The sequence below is a fragment of the Fistularia commersonii genome, chromosome 13, assembly GCF_037954325.1.
Source record: "Fistularia commersonii isolate RoL2024-O1a breed Wild chromosome 13, RoL_Fcom_v1.0, whole genome shotgun sequence".
Classification (NCBI taxonomy): domain Eukaryota; kingdom Metazoa; phylum Chordata; class Actinopteri; order Syngnathiformes; family Fistulariidae; genus Fistularia; species Fistularia commersonii.
In genome coordinates, this window is record NC_141296.1 from 2,688,199 (window position 1) to 2,715,000 (window position 26,802).

The window sequence follows — 26,802 nt, forward strand, 5'->3', positions numbered from 1 at the left end:
AGCAAACGCAAAAATACAATATAACACTCGGCGCTGAATGTTCACGCAGTATCCAGGAAGTTCCCTGCTTTGGGTGAGGCCTCCAAGAGGAGTTCCCATGTTCCTCCTGCAGGGCTTCTGCTTGCGTACATGGGTTTCCGTGCACGTTGAGTATCAAGACTGTCCCATTACATTTGGTGTGGCGGACCTGCGATCCATCGCACGATGCGGGAGGCGGCATTATAGATAATCCATAACTGATTTTCTTCATTACATCGAGGGAGGGGAGGGGAGGGGGGCGTGTTTGTGTCTGAAACGGTGCGTAATATATATATATATATATATATATATACACACAAAATTTTTCCAATTTTTTTTTTTTTTTTTTTTTTTTTTTTTACAAAATTTTCCTCTAAAACAGGGCTGGCAAACTCAAATACACCAAAAATACGCCAAAACTAGGATAAAGTCGCGGGGCCAATATTGATATTTATTATAAAAAAAAAATCTTCCTCCAGATACAACAATGAAGCTTTTCATTTGGACCCAAACTGAATATGGAACAAGCAAAGCTTAATTCTACACAACATATTACTTGATATTGCACACGTGCAGAATTGAAATTCAAATGAATCATTTTTTTAAATACAAACAATGAAATAAAACTTGTACGCTTCTTCATTTGCAGCCTTCTGAATTAAATTTCAACAATAACCTTTTTCCACAGGCTAATAATAAATGTAAAAATAAAATAACAATAATAAATCAATTAACTTATAATATCCTTCAATGAATGTGAAACCATTCAAGCCCGTGTCTTGGAGTAGAGACAAAAAGTGCGTAAAGAAATCTGTAATTATAGCTCAGTTTGTAATTACAGCTCTACCCTGCCTTTCTTCAAAATGACCGCCATTTTGGTAGTTTTCGGAGAATTCCGCCATTTTTGTAGTCCTTCACCACATCTCGGATTGTCAAATAAACTTTATCATATTTCAAAAGGGGAGTTTCTTGGTATTTTGTGTGTGAATATTGTGACATTTGGCATTTTGTTTTAACTTTTAAATAATTAACGATCACATAAATGTACTGACATTTTGTATGGAATCATCCATACAAAAATTAAACAAATGGAAAAAATAAAGCGTTTCTAAATTCAATATTGATTGTAAACACTGTTCATTTTCATATCTATCATCATATTTATAATAATGTTTGAACTTAAGTAGTCGACCCCGTTAATGTCTGAATTACAAAATAAGAACGGAATTTTCTATTTACGAAAAATCTATTATTTTTAGAGCTGAATAGTTGTTTAGAATTTAATGATCAAATAAATAGAATGAAAAAAAAAAGGTCAAGTTCGCCGATCTTTAAACGTCCGATCATTTTTCAACGTCCGACTTTGTGTCGGTGAAGTTCACGACTAAGAATAACAGTAAAAAAAAAAAGGATATTATTTTTTATTTTTTTTTATGATGCAGTTTTTCTGACCTCAAGAAAAGCAAAAAAGTCACAGCGAGAGACAGCTAATGGAAAAATAAAAAATAAAAAAAAAAAAAAAAAAAAAAAAAAAAAAAAAAGGCGACTGACACCATCAACCTCGCTTTTTTGCCGAAAAAGAAGATCGCGAATTGAAGTCCCAGCGATACGAAGACGGAAGAACATCGGAGGCGGGAGTCCAGAAATCCGAAATGAAAATGCAGGAATGAACGAGAGCGGCGCTTAAATCCCAGCGGGGCCGGACGGTGAGGGTAAGTTGCGGAGATGAGAAGATGAAAGATATAAAAGCAGAGATGAGTTAAAGAAAGACTCCTATCGCTGGCATGTATTTTATTTCCTCCGCGCTCCGTCCACGTATTTCTGGAACGGAGGAAAGGATGACTGATTCACTGCTACCCTTTGATTCCGAAGGCTGTGAGGCAACTCGCTCTCTCGCCGAGGACGAAAACATCTCCAGAGTAAATGAGGTCACGGCTTGGGATTCACGCTGAAACCGGGTGCGGGAAAGAAGCGTCGTAGTATAAGAGCGCGGATGTAACATAATCTTTTTTTTACAACCGAATCAAAGTGTCACCCTCGTACGTTGCCGTGGTATTCGGTGTTTTCTCTCATTTCTATTTCATTCATTTGTGCGCTTCGACCGATTTTCCCCTCCCAGACTGACCCGTGATTTCCACTACTGAGTATTGAACGCACCGGAATATAAGCAAAATAAATCTATGTGAACATATTTTAGATGATGAGATGAGATGAGATGAGAACAACTTTATTTATCCCGAAGGAAATTGTTGTGCCAGAGTTTCAAGTGGAAAGTTTAGCCACACTTGTTTGCAGGCGTCAACTTGTAGAATGAGATGTTAACTAAAAAACATCTTTTCTTTTAAACTTTTCATTAAATCCATACCGGTAACATCCAGAAATACATACTGGAAAGGCCTATTTCTGAACAGTGCCTATAACACGGCACAGATAAGATAAGATAAGATAAGATAAGATAAGATAAGATAAGATAAGATAAGATAAGATAAGATAAGATAAGATAAGAGGAGATAAGATAAGATGAGATTAAATAAGATAAGATGAGGTAAGATAAGATAAGATAAGATTAAATAAGATAAGATAAGATAAGATAAGGTAAGGTAAAATAAGATAAGATTAAATAAGATAAGATAAGATAAGATAAGATAAGATAAGATAAGATAAGACAAGATGAGATAATATAAGATAAGATGAGATTAAATAAGATAAGATAAGATAAGATAAGATAAGATATACTTTATTGATCCCTATAGGGGAAATTCTTTCGTAAAGGCAACGTAGCAATTACAGTATCAACAAATATGGGTATAAATATAAATAGGGAATATTAAAATAGATCAAAAGACATCCACAAATAGCCAGCAGAGCAAACAAAAACAACAACAACAACAACAACAACAACAACAACAACAACAACAAGGGTAAGAATAGACAACAGAAAGGAAAAACAAAAAGACAGCAGGGTGAGAACAGACAAACAAAACGACAACAACAAGGATAAGAACATAAACAGTGACAATAATAATGACAAAAATAAACTCTTTGTCTTTTTCCTGCACACTAAAAACCATTCAAGTCGTCGTCTTTGTTGCCGGAATCGAACGACCTCAGAATTTCACGGTAGTTTCACCGATCCGATGTGACGAGGCTAAACGTTTTGGGGCGTGAAAAAAAAAAAAAAGCATGAATTAGCCGCATTTTTGTTTAAGCCGCAGCGTTCAAAGCGTGTTTAAAAAGTAGCGGCTTATAGTCCGGAAATAACGGTAGTGTTTATCATGCTTACAATCGTATTTTCTTCAAATTAACGTCAATAAGAGACCGGCGGGGGAAGAAGGGGGGTTAAATTTGTCATACGGAAATGACAAATGCAATAAAAAGACGCGTGAAAAGAAAATATTTTAGCGCAAAGCCTCCTTGATTATTGACGAGACACCGGGAAGTTCAGCTTTATTATGGATTTCTGCATGACGTTCGATCAATGGATGTCGGTGGAAATGAAAGAAAGCTGACTGGCTGTTTCCCGTGTTCTCCCCATCTATTTTTACATGCGGTTTATACATCATTTTAGGATTAATAAGGTTTAAAATACAACTACATTTATTCTCATTAAGCACTGAGCGAACCCTAATGATGAAATATGAATTATTTTGCGGGAATTCAATCTACAGCACACGTTTAATAAATGACAATTAAAAAAAAACAAGCGGCAATTTCTAGTTCCGCAAAATGTTACCCGAAAGATTTTCAAGGATTCAAGGCTTTTATTGTCATTTTTGTCAGAGTGCGATGAAATTTAGAGATGGCTGCTCTCAGGTTGAGTGGAATCAAAACAGACACGAATAAAATAAATAAAAGGTGAGAGACAAACACAACAATAACACAATAGCAGCATCTCTGGGTTAGAGATAAGACAGAAAAATATATAATATAAAAAAAAAAAAAAAAATTATAATATGAAAAAATATAAGACAAAAATATATAAGAAAAGGATAAATAAATAGATAAATATGAGGGAGAAAAAAGTGGAAAAGTAAAAAAGGGCATAAAAAAAGTTTGTACATTTATATAACAGCACATCTCTATTTTTGAAGCTTTGGAGGAAATTCTGACTGCTTCCCATCAGTCTTACAAACTGAAAATGCTCCTTCAAAAACACACGGAAGAGAAAGTCTTACATCTCTAAGCCGCTTTGGAGAATATATATCGGATTATGTCACTTTGCATCTTCAGGTTCTAAAACTGCATATTAAACCCAAAGGGTCCAACAGCCACTGCAATAAAAAAAAAATCATTTTACGAGGCAGAGAAAACAACATAAATACAACGGGTCCCCAGTCTGCTCTGCTCAGCAGCTTCTACTATTGTTCAGTAGAGACCTGTGGCCTCCTCCAACCATCTGTTACACAAACACACACACACACACACACACACACACACACACACTTCGATGATCAAACAGCTTTGCAGAATGCACAGGTAGCACCGATCTCCAGGCTAACATGCTAAAATGCATTCATCCAATGTTGAAAGATGCTAGATTCTAAGAGAAGTTGTTGCTAAAAAAATGCACAGCTAGCGCCGATCTCCAGGCTAACATGCTAAAATGTGTTCATCCAACGTCCAAAAATGCTAGACGCGTAAGAGGAAAAGTTGTTGTTGCTCCAAAGAATGCACAGGTAGCACTGATCTCCAGGCTAACGTGCTAAAATGCGTTCATCCAACGTCGAAAAATACTAGACGCTAAGAGAAGTTGTTGCTCCAAAGAATGCACAGGTAGCACCGATCTCCAGGCTAACGTGCTAAAATGCGTTCATCCAACATCGAAAAATGCTAGTCGCTAAGAGGAGAAGTTGTCGTTGCTCCAAAGACACACAAGTAGCACCGATTACCAGGCTAACGTGCTAAAATGCATTCATCCAACGTTGAAAGATACTAGACGCGTAAGAGGAGAAGTTGTTATTGCTCCAAAGAATGCACAGGTAACACCAATCTCCAAGCTAACGCGCTAAAATGCGTTCATAACATTGAAAGATGCTAGACGCTAAGAGAAGTTGTTGCTCCAAAAAATGCACAGGTAGCACTGATCTCCAGGCTAACGTGCTAAAATGCGTTCATCCAACGTCGAAAAATACTAGACGCTAAGAGAAGTTGTTGCTCCAAAGACACACAGGTAGCACCGATTACCAGGCTAACGTGCTAAAATGCGTTCATCCAACGTCGAAAAATGCCAGACGCTAAGAGGACAAGTTGTCGTTGCTCCAAAGACACACAAGTAGCACCGATTACCAGGCTAACGTGCTAAAATGCATTCATCCAACGTTGAAAGATACTAGACGCGTAAGAGGAGAAGTTGTTATTGCTCCAAAGAATGCACAGGTAACACCAATCTCCAAGCTAACGTGCTAAAATGCGTTCATCCAACACTGAAAGATGCTAGACGCTAAGAGAAGTTGTTGCTCCAAAGACACACAGGTAGCACCGATTACCAGGCTAACGTGCTAAAATGCGTTCATCCAACGTCGAAAAATGCCAGACGCTAAGAGGAGAAGTTGTCGTTGCTGCAAGTAAATGATGAAGCATTGAGCAGCAACTCCACGGGCAGCGCGTGGACGTACAATTAAGGTCGACCTTCTAATTGCAACTGAACAAATCCGTCCATAACAGCGGACGGGAGTCCAATTATTGCTTTGTCAGTTCGAGGCCTTTTCCAGTCTGAGTCGTGACAACTGGAAAACAACAGGTGGGTGGTGTTGTTGTGGAAAGCCCTTTAATCGCCCTGTGAAAACCAAACGCTCACCGGGTTACTTTCTCTCTCCGGTTATCCTCTTTTAGCATCATAAATCCTCTGCTGTGAAGCGCCGTGCTATTTATTTAACTCGGATATTATCAATTCCAATTCAGTCCGCGTGCAGATTCGAGAAATACGCCGGGTCGGGTTCTGTCGATGTTGATGTAACAATCTGCCGGGCCGCTAAAAGGTCTCAGCTTCTATCTCGCTTTTACACCTTGCGGTTTTCAAAGAGCTTTAAATTCACCCGGTCGCGCGCACACTCGCACACCGATAGCGGCGGACACGCTAGCAAGGAGAAAAGCGGGCGAAACCAGGGTTCGGCGTGTCGCTAAAGGCGAGTCGGGAATCCGACCGCCAACCCTTCAAGCTAAACCAACCGAGAAAATAAAAATATCTTTTTATTTATTCAGTTTAATGCAATGCAATGCAATACGCATCATTTTGCATGTGAAAAGTGCGACTCGTATGTCACATGATTGGAAATTTATTGCAATGGCAATGCAGAGATAAGGAAAAAAAATATTTTTTTTTAATTTAAAAAGAGAAATTTAAATGACTTTTACTGCTGAAACATTGCTATCTATTTTCTGATAATTATTGTGATCGTTTGAAAGATGCTAAAATAAGCTAAAGATGCTAAAGATGCTAAAAAAATAAATGTTAAATGGCAGCAGCTGGCCCAGGCCCAAGATGAAAAATACAATTACCGCTAAAGCTCACTAAACAAGACAAAGTCAATTTATTTATACTGAATATTTAATACCAGTGGCAAAAGCAGAGTATTTTATGGAGTAAAAGCAAATGTTGAGAGCAAGAAAGCAGTGATCAAAAACACACACGGATAAAAACAACAAAGAAAAGCAATTATCGCAAACAGACAAAGAAAATGAATCAAAATCATTTTGAGAAAATGTAAAAGGCTGAACTGTTTTTTTTTTTTTTAATTCTCTCAAACTTTTATGTTTTTCCCCCAAATCCAGTTAGATATTTAATTAACATATTATTCCTGTCAATATTTATTTACTTTTTTTTCCATTTGGCAGCTTTTGTTTCAGTACTTCTAATATTATAATGTTTTTTTTTTTTTTTTACATAATTTTGTTTTGGTTTCCACCTCCTCTTCTGCATCTTCCCCGTCTAATCAGTCCTTCTCAGCCTTAATTCCTTCAATCCTGCCCACGTTTCAACATCTGCTCTTCATTGTCTCATTATTTGTGTTGTATTTCAGTTACAAGCTTTCTTTCTCTGCTGCTGGCAGAGAGGATCTGTTCTGCACAGATTGCATTGTTTCGCGTGCCTAACCTTTTATTTAATGTCACTTCTTCACCTCAAATCTTTATCGAGTTTTTTTTTTTGCCCCCCCCCCCCCACACACACACACACACTGCAATAGCTGTAGTTTCCATATCCTTTGGAAGAGCGACAGTCACGACGTGCGATTTGCGGGGAATTTAAAAAGAACGAAAAATCGCTTAACGTCATAACTCGCTAAACGGTTGTCTCGGTGACCCGTCATGCTAGTCACCTCAAGTTCTGTGTTTCATGTAAAAATGTCACCGCCTGCAAAAACTCAGACACTCGATCGTTCCGCGATAAAAAAAAAAAAAAAAACGAAACAAAACAGAAAACACGATTAAACCGGATGATTTAGATCTTCGCACGAAGCCAAAAAAACGTCATCTTCTACCTGCGCGACACCTGAGCGTTTTAAACCCCTCTGAAACCAAGTGAATTAATCACACCCCCCCCCAAGCCATTACGTCTAATGCAAAATGTCTGCAGGTAATTACTTCTCCGCACAGTAAACTTGTTTACGGTGCCAAGATTAGCAGCAAAACGAGCAGCCGGAGCCACGGGGGTGCAGAGGGGAAGCAGACGGTCCCTGCATTGCTGCCGCCACATGATATACGCTCACTATCTCTCTGTTGCACCCTTGCACACATGCAGGCAGACAGAAAAAAAATCAAATAAAAAAATAAAATAGCATCTGCAGCATCGAGGAACAAAGTGAAAAATGAAATGCAGTTTACGCACGTAAGATGGTTAATTTTGTTTACAGCAGTGGTTTTACCTCAATGTGACCGGCGTTTACAATGAGCGCCGTAAAAGAAATAAAAACGTGTGTTGCTGGAAATGCGGACAATCGCGATCCCATTCAATGCAGCGCCGTGACCTGATTTCCAGCGTACAGTAAGGAGAAGGAGAAAAGGGGAGGCGCAACAAACCGGGGGGGAGGCAGACACAGCAGCCACATGTCAACGCTCAAACGTACATATTTACCGGCGTAAAGATTGTAGGACCGGGTTTGAGGTTGAAACGGAAAGATGGCGTGCTCGGAATGAGGGATGAGGCGGGGATTCTGGGTGGGCAAAAAAAAAAAAAAAAAAGGGAGAAAGATGATGTCCTGCTGAGCTTTTGATCATTTCACATCACACCGCTCTGAAGTGTGCTTGTGCCATCTTTTGGACAGTGTGTGTGTGTGTGTGTGTGTGTGTGTGTGTGGTGATACTCTCTAGACAAAACTTCAGTGAAATGTCAACTCACAAAGACACCCCATTCATGTATTTTATAAAAGTGGCTGCAAAAGAACACAAGAGAGAAACAGAGATGGGTGGCTTCTATGTTTTGCTCATACTACTGTTTGGATCACGCTGAATTTTTGTGGCAAAATTAGCCGCAGACGTGATCATAAATCATACATTTCATGCAAATGTGATAAAAAATATGCACTTTCCCCTCCAGTGTACGGCGGCATTTTCGTGTCAGGGGGGGCGACTTCGACTTCATTCCTCTTGCATTCGAAATAAAGCGGTGCATTTGGAGTTCAGCGTTGTTGGAATCCCCGCCACCGGCGTGAGATAAACAAAATGCAAATCTCCTCCTAAACAGCGGGCGGCTAATTGTCGCTTCTAAAGGTGCACGACTGAAAAGACTCCATCGCTCTTTGAGGGATGGCCGTCGCCGCGGTAAGCGTCGCTCCATTACTCGAGTAACCCAAGTGCAATTTCCGAAATCGGCCCCCGGAGAGCCGAATAATCGAGTCAATATCCGCGGGCACTTATCGGACGGATTTCGGCCGGAACGCGTCGCGATCGATCCCCCGCGGCAGATCGCAAACCGACGCGGCTGCGAAAATGCGAGCTGATAAGGCGACGAAACGGCTCGGACGGTAATTGGTCGTCGGTCGGTCGAAACCGGGAGCGGCCGATAGGTCGATCGCGATCAAGCGGGATTTAAAAAAACGGACGTCAACCTATCGGCCGCCCTCACCGGGAAATTGGTCGCTTCATTGACGTACGAGGCGACCGGTTTGACATCTGACCTTTTCTGGGTCGCCGCGTGCACGTACAACCGCTGCGAAACTCCAGCAAGCTAGCGGGTTCGCTAGTTATCCTCCAGTTTATTTCTTAAGAAAGGGGTTTAAAATGAGTTTTTGTTCAACGTCATTTTACGGTTTACCTTCGCTTTACCCAAGAAGGAAAAGCGTTTTTGGACTGCTTGAGGCTAGCTAACTCGAATAAAGTCACGACTTTTATTGTGCATTTTGGGTACACCAACATATTAAACATATAAAGAAATCTCAATGTATTTGTAAATAAATATATGTGTGTTTTTAGAGTAGAGTCAACCACTGAAAAACTCAAAAAACTGTCATTTTTGCTCCTGGATTGGCTGTTTTTTTGCAAAATCCAAGTTTATTATGTAAAAACCTAGTTTGTAGACCTATTTTTATTATGTATGTTTGTTCAAACGGGAGGCAAAGTTAGAGTTTCTAATTACAAACTAACGCGCTGATTTTTACCGTAACTACCTTTGCACCGCTGGGCTTGCAGGTCAGCTGCAGAGATGTTTTACGACAAATTCTTCTTATTTTAAACACGCCGTGCATCAAATCGTTTGAAAAAATCCTGACTTACGAAAGCAAAGATGACGATAATGAATAAAATCTTTGTTTGATCGGTTAAGAAAAAGGTCTCATTTATTAATAATTCCGTCCACATCAAGCTAATGTACGTGTTTGGATCGCGGGAGGAAACACGCGCAGGGAACATGCACAAAAAAATAAATCAAAGAAAATAAATAATAATAAAATAAATATTAATAAATAATAAATAATAATAAATAAAAAAATTTTTAAAAAAAAATCAAATTTGATGGATAAAATTTGATCGAACAACAACATCGGCGGAGCCAAATGGATAACGCCTCCGTCACGCACACGTTGCAAGATTTTGAGAGCGTTACTTTGCATGTATCTTATGTTATTGTTTCTATCCCGTAACTGTAGCTGTTTTAGCTTTGCAATTTCTTTGTTTTTATCCACAAAAGTGATATTATATTTGCGATAATTCCATCTCTTGTTGGTTCACCGCAGTCGAACGGTGCGAATCTGGTTGTTTTTCACTCTGCAATGTTCTGTTAATCCCGTTCCTTGTCTCACCTTCCGCTCGGTATGGAAATAATACACATTTTAAAGAGATTTGCCGAACAACAGAAGGGCGGAGAAACCGGAGGCACGGAAAGTCGTCCGCCGAGGGCGAGTAGGTTTCAGCTCCTCCTCTCAGACGGAGGATCCTCGCCGACGACCGTTTTTCCCCGACGATTATTCGCGATGGCCGACCGGCTGGAAGGCACGGCGGCGATGAACGTCTCACGTTGACGAGTGAATTGAATACGCCGGACCTCAAATATAGGCCAGGTTGCTCTTTTCCCCCCGACGGGTAAAAAGTCCAAGGGAGCGAGTTCATGATTAAAAAGCTTAGAGCTAATTATCACGGCTTAGTCATCCGGGAGAGTCGGAACGGCTTCACACGACAATGAGTTGAGCCTCAAAATGGTTGTTTTTTTTAAAAGGTGTCCGTGGCAGTTACCTGCAAATTGGGACAATTGAGAATTTAATTCTGAATTTTGTCTCGATTACCAAAGAAATATATATACTGCTCAAAAAAATAAAGGGAACGCTTAAACAACACAATGTAACTCCAAGTCAATCACACTTGTGTGAAATCATAGTGTCCACTCAGGAAGCAACACAGATTCATTTGGACTTGTTTTAAGGACATTACATCAAAGTTGGATCAGACTGGAGTTTGTTTTTACACTTTAATTTTGAGTGTGATTCCTAATCCAGACCTCCATGGGTTGATACAATTGATTTCCATCGATCATTTTTGTGTGATTTTGTTGTCAGCACATTCAACTGTGTAAAGAGCAAAGTATTTCATAAGAATATTTCATTCATTTAGATCTAGGATGTGTTTTTTAAGTGTTCCCTTTATTTTTTTGAGCAGTGTATATATATACTGCTTCAGAAGTACAGAGGTAGGAATTTTCACGGGATCATAAATGTCTTTGGGGTTATTTTAACATTTAAGTTACCCATGATACAAATAATCATTATTACAGCACAGCGCGATGATCCACACCGCCAACCTAACACTCGCTGGAGCCGCTGAGGTTGTGTGTCTTCCAATGGGACGGATGTAAAAGTCAAACATTACATTTAACATTTTAACATTTACATTCTACCTCCGGAGTTAGCGGAGTTGATGAGAATTGACACCGAGGATGAAGATTTCATGGGATTTTAGTTAGCGGGTATTTGGAGTGACACGGATGGTTTTGGTAAACTTCTTATCATGTTATTTATGCTAGAGTTATCGGAATAACTGTTAGTATGTTATATTAACATACAACGCACTTTCTCAGCTGTGTCATGTAATGTAAGCATATCGTTCAGCCTGTTGTTGCCTCTATTCTATTTTTATTTTAAATTGTTCGTCATTAAAATTTTAAATGACATGTCTGTTCTTGTTGTATTTTATGAAATAAATCCCCCCCCCCCCCCCCAAAAAAAAATGCGACTTATACTCCAGTGCGACTTATGTATGTTTTTTCCGTTCTTTACTATGCATTTTCGGCTGGTGCGACGTATAATCCGGAGCGACGTGTAGTCCGAAAAATACGGTATGTATAGAGAGAGAGAAAGAAGGGACAAAAGAACGAGCAAATTGGCTTAAAACGTGCCAACAGCAACCACGAAACACGCAGCGAGTTCTTAAATTCTTCACGAAAACATGGAAATGCAAGTCTTCCGAACCGAGGCGAGTTCCTGTCTGAGCTCGGATCTCTCAAAGGACTTTTTTTTTTTGCTATTGTGCGAACTTGATCGGGTGTGTATTTCTGCCGTGTTCCTTTGTCAAACGGACGGCGGCCGTGACGGCAAATGCAAAAACATGAGACCTATCAGGTCTTCAATAACCTCAATATTCCCGTCAGATGCTCGTCTACACGGGAAAGATGTTTTGAAGGATTGCTATTCAAACATTTTCTCAGGAAAAGATTTGTTCGCTATGAAAGAGCTATTAACCGAGAGAGAAATTGAATGTTTTTTCTATTTCAGAATAGCTGAAATTACTAGTATATCTGTAATAGTGAGGGGGAAAAAAAAAAAAAAATGGGGAAAGTCAATGATGTCAACAACCTGTCGCGAGCCTGGCGTCCAGACAAATCCCGCAGTTTCAGTTTTACAGCACGATGCGGATGGATCCAGGCCCGCCAGACGGATTTCTAGCAGAATCATTACCGACCAGTAAGTTACAACCCGCTAACGCCAAAAAATAATTAAAAAAAAAAGGGTTGAAATGAGAATAATGGCTAGTGAGGAATTCATTCATTCATTCATTCTAACCTTTATTTATACTTGTAAGACCACTGAAGGTCTCCCTCATTTTCAGGGTCGACAAGTTTACAAGCAAAGCGGAGCACGGCACAGCAATAAAATGAGATCAAATTAAAAAACAGTAGATAAACTAAAATCAGGTGAAAATGAGATTCAATTAAAGACAGTACGGAAGCGGTAGATAAAACTCGAAAGAAGTAAAAAAATGAGATCAAATTAAAAAGTACAAGGGGGTGGATAAAACTAAAAGGAAAAAAACGGCAATTTCTGCCTTTAAATGGAAAAATTCTCCGTATTTTACTTTAATTGACGAACAACATCGGCGAACTATATTACATAAGTAAATAACACAACCCGGCCTGGTAGCGTCCTCCAACCCGTAAGTTCACGATACGGACGCCGCGACTCCGAGGCGACGACGTTATTTACCGTACGGTAAATAAATTTATTTACGCGTAAACGCGACACGCCGAACCGGTTTGCGGTGACGGGCGCCGCGTTCGGCCTCCTCCCGCCGACCGACACGGCCGGGAACGTCGGGGTTTTTAACGGGGGGGGGGGAGGAGGAGGGAGATTTATGGGCTGTTGAAGGAAGCGACGGGGATCTAACAGGCGTAATCTGTCAGGGATTACGGCAGGTGCGCCCGACCACGCTAATATCACTGAGAGCGACTTAGCGTGAAGACGGAAAGGGAGAAAAGACGAGAAGACGTCGGGAGCTCCGCTTCATCTCTTCCTCGGCGTGAAACGGGAGATTCTACCATAAAGACTCAAGCCGGGGCGGACCTATCCTGACAAGAAGTGTGTGTGTGTGTGTGATGGATGGAGCGTAGATGGAAGGAGCTAACATGGAGGACCGATGACTTGCAGGGAAAGAGAGGTTGGCAGGGCTCAAATTGGAGCGTTACCGGGGAGCAAAGACCATCAATCACGCCGGCAAATATCGAATAGGTCCGGACGGTCGGGGCTCCGTCCCAGGGGGCCGTCGGAGGGGCCTCGCATGTTAATTAGGGCTAAAAGGGCCTTAATATCAGCAAATAAGCGGCGCCTCAAGCCGGAGGGGAACGGTGAGAGACGTTCACACGCAAACTGGCTTGATCTAAACCGAGGCGATGGCGGGAATGTTTGTTATTAAAATATTGATAATACCGGAGGCCGGCGTGTTTCCTCGCTTCTCTTCCTTACTTTATCGTCCACAGAGGGAAGGTGGAGGGGGGGAAATAAGATTGGAAGCAGGACATCACTGCCTGCCTGCAAAGAACGAGATGTGTGTGTGTGTGTGTGTGTGTGTGTGTGTGTGTGTGTGTGAGTACGTGTAGAAGTGTATGCTTGAGTTTCACTTGCTCATGGGGGAGTTAAACATATGAGGAAACCCTTTCTTAAATGATGACGTGTATCACAAGATTTGCTTAGGTTTAAATCCAGTATATTCAGGAACCATTATCGGAAAAGCTTACTTTTTAATTTAATTTATATTAAGATACTTAAGACAGCACAGTCGAGTTACTCTGCAGGGCTCAACTGACTTTGAATAAAAATTTTCAAAAAAAAATTAAAAGAGTTCAAAATGGCAGACCATAAGATTATCTTAGGTTTAAATCCAGTGTATGTTCATCTGGAATGAATAGAAATATTACTACTATTACTTTACTGTACTATGGAGTAAATACTACTACTATTCAGCAACCATTATTGGAAAAGCTCACTTTTTATTTCATTTAAATTAAAATATTTAAGAAAACACACTTGAGTTACTGTGTACTCTGCAGGACTAAACTGATTTTAATTTTTATTTTATTCTTTTTAAATATTAAAAGAGTTCAGAATGGCAGATCACAAGATTTGCTTAGCTTTAAATCCAGTTTATGTTCATCTGGAATTAATAGAAATATTACTATTCAGGAACGATTATTGGAAAAGCTCACTTTTTAATTTAATTTATATTAAGATATTTAAGAAAACACACTTGAGTAACTATGTATACTGCAGGGCTCAACTGACTTTAAATGGAAATTAAGAAAAAAAAAGAAACTAAGAGTTTAAAATGGCAGAACACAGGGTTAGCTTAGGTTTAAATCCAGTATATGTTCATCTGGAATGAATAGAAATATTACTACTATTACTTTACTGTACTATGTACTAAATACTACTACTATTCAGGAAAGATTATCGGAAAAGCTCACTTTTTATTTCATTTATATTAAGATATTTAAAACAACACACTTTAGTTACTATGTACTCTGCAGGGCTCAACTGACTAAATGAAAATTTTCAAAAAAAAAAAAAAAAATTAAAAGAGTTCAAAATGGCAGACCATAAGATTAGCTTAGGTTTAAATCCAGTATATGGAAAACTAAATAGTACTACTATTCAGGAACGATTATTGGAAAAGTTCACTTTTTATTTCATTTATATTAAGATATTTAAGACAACACACTTGAGTTACTGTGTATACTGCAGGGCTGAACTGATTTTAACCGATTTTTTTTTTTTTTAAATATTAAAAGAGTTCAGAATGGCAGATCACAAGATTTACTTAGGTTTAAATCCAGTTTATGTTCATCTGGAATTAATAGAAACATTACTATTCAGGAGCGATTATCGGAAAAGCTCACTTTTTATTTCATTTATATTAAGATATTTAAGAAAACACACTTGAGTTACTGTGTATACTGCAGGCTAAATTGACTTTAAATGAAAATTTTCAAAAAAAAAAAAATTAAAAGAGTTCAAAATGGCAGACCATAAGATTAGCTTAGCTTTAAATCCAGTACATGTATGTCTGGAATGAAAAGAAATATTACTACTATTACTTTACTGTACTATGAACTAAATACTACTACTATTCGGCAATAATTATCGGAAAAGCTCACTTTTTATTTCATTTATATTAAGATATTTAAGAAAACACACTTGCGTTACTATGTATACTGCAGGACTCAACTGATTTTAATTTTTTTTTTTTTTTTTTTTTAATATTAAAAGAGTTCAGAATGGCAGATCACAAGATTTACTTAGGTTTAAATCCAGTATATGTTCATCTGGAATTACTAGAAATATTACCATCCAGGAACGACTATTGGCAAAGCTCACTTTTTATTTCATTTATATTTAGATATTTAAGACAACACACTTGAGTTACTGTGTACTCTGCGGGGCTAAACTGATTTTAAATGATTTTTTTTTTTTTTTTTTTAAATATTAAAAGAGTTCAAAATGGCAGATCATAAGATTAGCTTAGCTTTACATCCAGTATATGTTCATCTGGAATGAAAAGAAACATTACTACTATTACTTTACTGTACTATGAACTAAATACTACTGCTATTCAGGAACCATTATCAGAAAAGCTCACTTTTTATTTCATTTATATTAAAATATTTCAGACAACTCATTTGAGTTACGATGTACTCTGCAGGGCTCAACTGATTTTAAATGATTTTTTTTTTTTTTTTTGAAATATTAAAAGAGTTCAGAATGGCAGATTCCCTCCGGTTCTCTTGCACGCTACAAGCCAAGGACAAGATCACAAGCCGGAAGTCCAACCCCTCCCGCTCCTCCGCCGTCGTAAATCATTTTTCTCCGGCTTTAGTTCTTCGCTTGCTATTCCTCTGCTCATCTTTCATCCCCCTTGTTATGGCAAATTTCAAAAAGACAAATGGGGGATTACTCCACACGCACATCCTTGGGAGATATTCATTTATCACGTAAACACACACACACACACACACACACATAAATCTTTTTTTTTTTTTTTTTTCTTTTTCATATGACTTTATGCTTCTTTTCCAATACCATCGAGCCCCAGGCGACCCCGACCGCCGACGCCATCCCCGAGAGAAGTTCCCTTTCGATGCAAAACCAACTAAAAAGCATCGTCCCCCCCCCCACCCCCGGAGAGGACGCGGCATCCGAACGGAAAGACGGATGTAAAGAGCGAGGGAAGTGAATGAATGAATGAAATAGAGGAGTACTCACACTGGCAGACATCCTCGCCCCGTTACAGACAACTAGTTCCCTGGCTCATTAGCTCCTCTTCCACGGTGACATTGCTACAGCCCCCCTTCACCGCAGTACCTGGGGGTAAGTCTCTTCCCATCTGCCTCCTCCCTTTTTTATTTTAAATCCTCCGGGGGTCTTTCCCCCCCCCCCCTTCCCTTCCCTCCCCTTTCGCTCTCGGCTACACCTTTCCCGCCCCTTCGCCCCCTCGTCTTCCGATGCAATCGCCTTACTTTGCTTTGTTTGTCTGGTCCAAAAGAGTCTTGCGCGAGGTCCCGCTGTTTTTCTTTCACTGTGAGCAGGGAGGCATGCCTCTCCTCCGTCCGCTCGCTATTTTCTCCCTCTCTCACCGGCTCGCCATCGCTCTGCTCGCACCCCGTGCAATAGAAAAGCACTTCCACTCTATTTTTTTTTCTTTTTTTCCCCCCCCTCTTGTCCCTGCACCCCTCCTTTATTTGTCTTCTCCACGAGTATCTCCCTCCCCTCTCCCTCCACAGATGCTACCATCTGTGTCGCTGCCTTTCCCCTCACAAAAAAAACAAAAAAAAAAAAAAAAGGGAGGTTTATAGCTCACTTTACACGACGGCGGACGGGGGAAACAAAGAAATAAATAATAATAAAAAAAAAAAAGATGCAGAACTGTGGAGACAAAAGACACGACATGAGGGGATTCACTCAAAAAAAAAAAAAAAAAAAAAATAGGGGGGGGGGAAACCAAGTGTGCACCCACTTATTCCCATCACACACACACACACACACACCAGTGTGCTCCAGATATAGACCAATGACTTCATCAATTCAAGCCCACGTGCAGACACACTCACATACATGCAACCCCTTCACACACACACACATACAGGACCGGGGGCGTGCACATACTCAGACTTGCTGAGTGCTCCAGATTTAGCCTCATGACTTCATGGAGGCGCAACCCCCTCGCTTAAGAGACAGGGGGACTCATTCATATTGAATCAAGCTGGAGGAGAGAGAGAAAGAGAGAGAGAGGGATTTGAAGAGATCTGGGAAAGATGGAGAGAGAGGAAGAGGAGGATGCGGAGGGCAGGAGGAGAAATCTCCCCTATGTATGCATTCAACATCGTCTTTGTCTCTTGCTGACCGCTGCCTTTTCTCAATGTTACTCATTAAAATCTAGCGTGTTCACTCTCTGTGGTCTCTCTCTTTTTTTTTTTTTTTTTTTTTATTATCTGCTTGTCTTTCAGTTGGAAAAAGTCTCTTCATCCTTTTTTTTTTTTTTTTTTTTATCCTATGTGTCAAAGCAATTACCAAACTCTCAAGTCCTGCACGACTTCAAACACTCCTGCAAAGTTCCTGCAGGTTGGTAAGAGTCCACATCAGGAGATCCGGTGTTTTCCCTCCTTCTGGTTATGAAGTATTTATTTTTAAAGTCCTCATGTCAAATATTCAGCTTGCATACGTGACACATTTGTGCGTTTTTGAAAGAATAAACGCAGGATTCTACATAGCGTTGTGGAAAATGACCGGATAAGATCTCGCTGGCTGCTGGAAATTTGCGAGCGATTAAATGCAGGGTAATTACTGGGACGGTGATGGTAGCAAAGCTAACCGTTGCACTTTTTGACACGCGAAAGGCCCGGCTGACAATCCTTCCACCCACCCTGCTTATTTTTTTTTTTTAAACCTATAGGGAGGAGCAACAGTAGCAACATTTAAATTTTTTTTTTTTTTTTTTTGTATTATCATCACGTCAGCTCACTGGAACAATAACCAGCTGTAAATACTCTGGATTTATTTGAATATTTTTTTAAATTTTCCATAAATATTAAATTGATAATAAATAAATACATTTTAATAATAATAATAATAAATATAAGCGTATGTCTCTGACACTGACATTAGAGAAATGGTCCTTAGAAATGGAAACGTGCCTCAAAGATTGAAGGCTGCAGCCGCGCATCACAAAAGAAGACTGACAGGGCCATTTGATAAAAATATGCACATAATTTGCAAAAAAAAAAAAAAAAAAGCCATTATCAGACGTGCAGAAAATTTTAATCATCCCCTCTGTACATTTGTAGAATTTCTACAAAATTTCCAAATGTGCCGCTATTAAGAAAAACTACTTTCAACATTCAACACAAAGAAAGTCTGAAATCACGGGAAGGAAACAGGGCCAAACATAAACAGTCACGAATCGGAGGCGAGCCGCAATCAATAATCCATCAATACTTCCACACGTGAACGTCCAATAAGGTTTCCTGAATGCAAAACTTTGACCACAGTGCACTCCAGTGGCAGGATTGCACAACTAACACGCACAGGGTTTCCAACCAACCTGCAAAAATCCTCCAACGCGTTCATTCGGTCGTTTATTTATCATAATAAATTGCAAACCGATGGGTTTTACACTCATGTAAGTCCGGCTAAAACGACAGCGGATTCAGAGTCAGAAGAGCGCAGGCAGCATCTCGGAGACAGAAAGATGAAGTGACAGAAAATACGGGATAAAAAGCGAGCGAGTCTGAGCCGACTCCCTTCTTCCCTCCTCGACAAGCTTTATCCATTACCGTCCAGAGACACTCGCTGAAAGTTTCTCAATCCTCCGAGACCGGAGAGGGCGGAGGGACTTTCTTTCTTTTGCTTTATCTATCGAACACACACACACACACACACACACGCGCGCACACACACGAGGCTAATGTTCTGCTAGTTGCGGCGTTGCAGGAAATTAAAACCGAGAAAGGCAGAGGGGAGAGATGAAGAAGGAATGGGAATTAGGGAGTGAGAGACCCAACAGTGGAAGATTGAAAGACGGGGAAAAAAACAGAAAATAGAAAAAAAAAAAAAGCACAAACAGATAAAATTGGGTTCATCTTTTTTTTTTTTTTTTTTTTTTTTTTGCAAACATTCGTTCTCCACATTTGAATGGATCATTGTGTGAAGATGCTGGTGGTTTAACACATAATGTCAAATAAATACTTCATAGGACTTCCTATTTTTTGAAGCGGTTTGTGTGCAAATTCTACAGGACTGTCTCAGAAAATTAGAATATTGTGATAAAGTTCTTTATCTTCTGTAATACAATTACAAAAACAAAAATGTCCTACATTCCGGATTCATTACAAATCAACTGAAATATTGCAAACCTTTTATTATTTTATTACTGCTGATTATGGCTTAAATCTTAAGAAAACTCAAAATCTCAAAATATTAGAACATCATGAAGAGGTAGATATGGTATTTTTTAATTGCATAACAGAAGATAATATATCTAATTTTAGTCATTATTATTGTTATTAATTATTATCAATATTCTAATTTTGTGAGACAGTCTTGTATATTGCAAAGAAAAAAAAAACAAAACATAAAATTGCACATGCTATGTAGATTTAGCATAGAATTTGAGCGCAAATTTTCTGTTATTTTTCCACCGAGCGTCTGACTTTACCAATTTATCTGGTCACCCGATGTTTGAAACAGTTTTAGCCTTAGCGTATTATCATGAGTAAAAAAAAAATGGAAAAAAAAATCGAGATCTTTAGCAATTCTCACGTGAGCAACAGCCTAAAACATCGCTAAGCACGCTAAAACAAGCGTATTTACAGCGCATTTTCTTACGATTAGCAAAAAAAAACCTGGATAATATTCAAACAGTGAGAATGTTCGTTACATGCAGGATGACGTACGCCGCCGTCTAAGTCCTGCACTTAGAAACAAAACAGGAAAAGCCGCAAATCCACTGAAGACAAGAAGTTTGTGACGCCCAAATACCTGTCGTGGTCTCTTCCGACTCCCCAGACACGGATGCTGCTGATTGGCTGAGAGTGAAGCGTGCTTCGATCATCTGGGTCAACCAGGGTCAACATGCGGTCCTGAAGCACCAGCAGCATCCCTTTACCCTTTAACACCACCGACATGCCACACACAATAAAAAAGAAATTCGCAATCTGCACAAAACACAAATTCTCTAACGTTTGCAATTGTTGCACAAACATTGTTTCATCATTTAAGTCAGGGGTGGGAAAACTACGGCCCGCGGGCCACATTCGGCACGTTGGGCATTTTAATGCGGCCCGCCAAAGATCGGTACAGAATTCATACTTGATTTGAATTATTGAATGATCGGATCCATGATACGGGAGCTCAAATAGGAGATTATTTTATTTTTGGAGCTACTTGAGAGCTGAATGACACAGATCGGCTTTGTGTTTTAGCACGAATGAGCTGCACTTGAAGTTACGAGGGAAAAAGTGTTTTGTGCGTGCAAACAAAGTCGGTTTTATTTTAAAAGCAAATGTCGGACGAGTCTGACTATTAACAAATGTGTTTTTTTTTTTTTTTTTTTTTTTCTATTTGTATCGTATCTTGTGGTGACCCGGCGCGGCTGTCAAATTTTAAAAGTCAATGCGGCAAAACGTTTGCCCACCCTTGATTTAAGCCATAAAAAAAAAATGATAAAAAAAAGGCCTTTAATTGCCTTAAATTATTTCAGGTTATAGCATTATTTCTAATTCCTGATAATGTGAAAACCAAAATCTTGGCAGGTCCTTGTCTGTTATACTTCTATGTAATGTATATTTTTTTATGCAATTGCCTCAATCCAAATTTAGCCTGTTGCGTTAGCCAAGTTGAATTTCACTTGTTCTCACCTATTTTAAGAGAAATTTACTTTTCGATGAAGCGCGTCGGGCGTGCAGAACCAGACCACATTTAGACACACTTTTAAATTCAAATTGCATAAAAGAGGAAGGGGGGGTGAAGACTAACTTTATGATTTAAAAGACAGATAGTGCTTCGCAATTACTGCTTTGTCTTTCAAAAAAAATAAATAAAATAAAAAAAAAAAAGGCAGCTCACCTCTCCCCAGACACCGGCAGAGTCTCGAATATCCCTCCTACAGTAGGACAGCTGTCTGATGCAGTGGTGAACGGCGACGCTGCTCCTTCCCTCACACAGATCCTGCTCCGCCATCTCCACCCAGCCAAGAGATCGCACTGGAAACGACTAGAGGGAAAACAAATATAACTGTAAAATAGATATATGTATGTATATGTGTGTGTGTGTGTGTGTGTTCAGTGCATATCCAAATGCACTGCAGGTAGAAAAGTAGGGATTTCATTGTGCAGGGAAACAAGTTTCTACACTGTGCAATGTGACAATAAACACTATTTGAATCTTTGAATACATATATATTTATATATGTATATATACATATTTTGATATATTGCAGGAGAAGATGACATTTATGCAAAACATCAGGTTACACTGTTATTTTACTTGAAAGTAAAAATGAATAAAAGAAATGAATACGCCACAGGAATCGACTCGAGGGAAAGCAAACGTTAGTTGTGATTGTAAAATTTGTTTTGATTTTTATAAATGTATATGTATATATATATATATATGTATATGTGTGTGTATATATGTATATATATATATAAATAGATAGATGTGTATATAAATATATATATATACACATATATTTAATGTATAAAAATATATATACCATATATGAAATATAGTTATATATATAAATATATATATATATATATATATATATTTATTTTATTTTTTTTTAGATGTATTGCAGGAGAACATGACAATTATGCAAAACATTGGGTTACACTTTTACACTTTTAAAAGTATGCCGCAGGCAACTTGTGAAAAAACAATAGTAATAATAATGATAATATAATATAATATAATATAATATAATATAATACAATATAATATATATTAATCTTAAAGCACTGGCTAATTTTTTGTGATGTAATTTTGGGCGATAGTTCAATCATTTGACAGTTTTCTTCTTTGTTGTTTTATTCTTTGTCAGTCGCATTTACCCGAAACATTTCCAAGTCAACTTGTTGTTCTGTTGCAGACAGTTTCGCTTTCTATTTATGAATAATTATTATTATTCTAGCTGAGCTCCAGACCAAACAAATCACAGTATCAGAATCAGAATACTTTATTGATCCCCCAGGGGGGGAAATTGCTTTGCAGTCGAATCAAAGTTGCGACGCGTTGAAATTTTCCTCCCACATCGTCAGCACACATGAAATACACCGGTTTTTAAAGCTCGGTCCTAATTGTATCTGAAACCGTGACCCGAATGTGAAAGTGCACGTTGCTTTCAAAAGCCTGAAAACAAAGCTCTTCTGAAATCTTTACTTTTGCTTCTGTAGGCAAAGTAACAACCGGCAGCTTCCGTAGACTCACAATCAAGCCGTCGCAAAACAAAAACTGATGGAAAGGTGATGGAAAACAACGCATGAAATATGCAAGAGTGCGTCTGCGTGTGGATTTAAAGTCTGCAGTGAAGCGTCTGCCTCCAGCCAAGCCGTATTACCACATCCTCTTCTCCGACGCTTTGTCTCCCGTTCTTTTTTCCCATCTTTCTCCGAACAAACTCGGCGGAAAAAAAAAGACCTCAAAGTACAAGTTTCACGCCATGTAACGCTTATCTCCAACTGCACTCCTCTTCTTTTAACAAACTTGACAGAGATGATGGGAAATCTTCACCCGCAATTTGGTAACGCGTTTGCTGTACATTTGATTTTTCCTACAGTGGAAAATATCAACAGTGCAATTTGGGCAACAAGAATTGACTAAATTCGCAACTAAATCCCCGAGTGTAACTCTGACCTCATACTAGTTGAATTTATATCGGGATAAAAAGAAAATATGAATTTCGTACTTGTGACTTTTTGGTTTTTACAATATATATTATTGTCTTTGCTGACTTATACAGGTGCTGGAGCTGATAAGAATAAGAATAAGAATAAGAATAAGAATAAGAATAAGAATAAGAATAAGAATAAGAATAAGAATAAGAATAAGAATAAGAATAAGAATAAGAATAAGAATAAGAATATCCCGAATGAAATTTTTGTGCCAGAGATACAAGAAAAACATAACAATAATAAATGATAGTAGAAAATTGTATAAACAGTATTAAAAATTGAAAAAAAAAAAAAAAAAAAAAAAAAAAAGGAGGGGAGAATAAGAAATACAAATAAACTATAAAGTGTCTAAGTAACAAGTCAAGACTATAAAGTGGATTATTGGAATGATTGTTTTCGGCCACCAAGTTGTAGTGAAAGTTGAAGAAAATAAAAATGCTTTGCTGTTTTTATGACTAATTAGGAATATAAAATGTATAAAAAAGGGAACACTTGATTCCAAATCAAGACCTCCATGGGTTCATAAATTTAATTTCCCTTGATAATTTTTGGGTGATTTGTTGTCACCCTATACCACTATGTAAAGAACAAAGTATTTAATAAGAATATTTCATTTATTCAGATCTAGGATGTGTTATTTTAGTGTTCCCTTTATTTTTTTGAGCAGTTTAAATATATTTTATACATGGAACGTGATATTACTGTCTGGAAACTTAAATATTACAATAATATTAAATGTCCAATATTATTCTAAATTATTATTGATATTAAATAAAAAATTACAAATATTCTTTTCAGTGGATTTTTCTTCAGCTGGTAGGGAGGTAAATTTTACTTTAAAAGTATTTCATTTATCCAGATCTAGGATGTGTTATATTATTCTTTTATTTTGAGCAGTGTACATATATATATATATATATACACATATTCATATATTTTATATACATGGACAGTAACATTATTCTCCGAAAGTGTAAATATTTGAATTTTCTCGCATTTTCTCGCAATTTCCTGTGTTTCTCAATTTTTTCTAAATAATAACTTCTTTTTTTTTTTATTGGTTTTTGAATCTTCTTACCTGATATCAAATGTGAATGATTTAAATCCCCGAGTATTACTTTGACCTTAAATATAAATGAGCAAAATGAACTATAGAACAACCTATTTTTTGCACACACACACACACACACACACACACACACACACACACAGACACCTGAATATGCATCTGGTACATTTAGTTTTTGCAAAATCAAAAGATTATTAAGATAATCGTCACTTTTTTGCAAAAGTTGGCACTCTGACCATGTTACTGAACTGTCTCAGAAAATTAGAATATTGTGATTAAGTTCTTAATCTTCTGTAATTCAATTTAAAAAAAACAAAAAATACTTTTTATATTTTTTATATTCTTATATTTTGAGATAGGATTTTTGAGTTTTCTTAAGCTTTTAGCCATAATCAGCAATACTGAAACAATAAAAGCCTTGCAATATTTCAGTTGATTTGTAATGAATCCAGAATGTAGGACATTTTTGTTTTTGTAATTGTATTACAGAAGATAAAAAACTTTATCACAATTTTCTAATTTTCTGAGACAGTCCTGTACGCTTCTTCATAATTGGATTCATGGAAGATGTCAAAACTCTAAATGTGGCAAAGAAATCACAATAATTCACCTATTTGTTGCTACTTTTGCCTCTTATTTACCTCTTCTCCATCCATATCTCTGCTCCAACTATTATCTCCCATTACAAAGGTGTGTTATTTGTCCACAGGGTGGCAGGCTAAGCACCGGGAGAGATTCTTGCACCTTATTCTAGCTGTTTCCACTGAGCGGCACTACAACAGACATGCAGAAGATGGGAGGCCTGCAGGCCATTTCAGTGCAAACAAATCAGGAACAGAATGAAAATACTACTAGATATTTACCAGTGGAATAAAAAAAAAACACACATCCTATATATGTTTTATAACGTGTGAACGTGTGGAATTTATATTTTATTATTATTGTTATTATTATTATTATTATTATTATTATTATTAATAATAATAATAATAATAATGTATAAAAAAAAGAATAAAAATTAAAGGACAGTAAACTTAGTAACAAAATAATAAAAATATTAAAATATTACTATTGTTTTTACAATTATTATTATTAATAACAACAACAACAATAATAATAAGATTAATAATAATTATAATAATAACAATAATAATGATAATGATAATAATAATTGTAATAACAAAATAATAATAAAAATAATATCAATAATAATTGTAATGATGATAATAATAATATTTTAATATTTATACTATTTTGTTACTATTTTGTCCTCTAAAGTGTTTTTTTTTCCCCAAAAATACATTTTCACAATCTCATCCAGTACAATCATTCTAGCAGACTAGTTTTTTGGAAAAAAATAAAAATAAATAAATAAATAATAATAATAATAGTAATAACAATAATAATAATATTTTAGTATTTATACTATTTTGTCACTCAGTTCACTGTCCTCTAAAGTGTTTTTTTTTTCCCCAAAAAATAATTTTTTATTATCTCATCCAGTACAATCATTCTAGGAGACTATTTTTTTTGAATGACAATATGTATTATTGCGTTATTTTTTACCATCGCCTCTGGATCGGAGAAGGTATTGTTGAGGTCCACCGTCTCCAGTTGTGCTGGAGGGCTGCAGTAAAACATTAAAAACAGAGAATCACAATCAAGTCCAATTTCACGGGCTAATACATTGTAAATGAAAAAACAAACAAACATAAAAAAAAAAGAAACACGCTCATTCGATCAGATCACGCCTGAGAACTTGCCAGGTAAATCTAGCTGTGACAATCTGTTTCTACCGTGCAGGGTGTGTGTGTGTGTGTGTGTGTGTGTGTATTACTTGAGTTTCAGCGAGGCATAGCGGAGAGTCGCCCCTTCAAATGCCTTCAAACTGGGATCTGGATAAATGGGGTAATCCTTCAGGTCCTGGGTGGAGACCAAAAGACAGAAGAAGAGGACGTCCAATGTAAGTCACCGCTGTTTAAATCCAGATTTAGATTTCACTCTGACTTCTAACTCACATGCACTGGAATAATGCACATTCTTAAGCCAATTTGCAGGATACTGTGATGTACTCAACGTTTCAGTCAACTTTATTGATAATCCTGCTGTATGTTTACACATGCAGAGGATTGAAATAACATCGCTCTAAAATCCACATTGAAAAAGTAAAAAAAAAATGACAAATACTTTGTTGATTTTGGTTGCAGTTTCAAAAAAAAAAAAAAAAAAACCCCAGATAGTATTAGCACTGAGGTGGCGAAAAATACAAAATTCACAAAAATCATTATTAATGATAAATCAATTCATTTGTCTAAAAAAACATGTCGTTTTGCCATATGTTTGGACATGCAGGGTTGAAATAGCATTGATCTAAAACCCACGTTGAAAAAGTAAAAAAAAGGCAAATCATTTGTCAGGGTTTGATTTCAATTGCAGTTTCCAAAAAAAAAAATCCCAGATAGTATTAGCTCTGAGATGGCTAATGCTACAAAATTCACAAAAAACATTTTTTAATTATAAATCTATTTATTTGTCTAAAAAACATGTCGTTTTGCCATATGTTTACAAATGCAGAGGACTG

At 37.5% G+C, this 26,802-nt stretch overlaps 1 protein-coding gene across 5 annotated transcripts in view; it reads right to left on the bottom strand.

Moving 5' to 3' along the window:
• Positions 1–26,802, bottom strand: part of apbb2a (amyloid beta (A4) precursor protein-binding, family B, member 2a) — a 56,827-nt gene that overhangs the window by 16,159 nt on the left and 13,866 nt on the right. For 4 of the 5 annotated variants that reach the window (XM_086158266.1, XM_086158263.1, XM_086158265.1 and 1 more), the window contains exons 5-8: positions 26,059–26,144; positions 25,788–25,848; positions 21,327–21,473; positions 20,241–20,368 (exon numbers count right to left, since the gene is read on the bottom strand). In XM_086158266.1, the coding sequence (XP_086014392.1) occupies positions 20,241–20,368; positions 21,327–21,473; positions 25,788–25,848; positions 26,059–26,144 (422 nt within the window). The remainder of the gene's footprint in view (positions 1–20,240; positions 20,369–21,326; positions 21,474–25,787; positions 25,849–26,058; positions 26,145–26,802) is intronic. The other variant, XM_086158264.1, reaches the window with a different exon arrangement.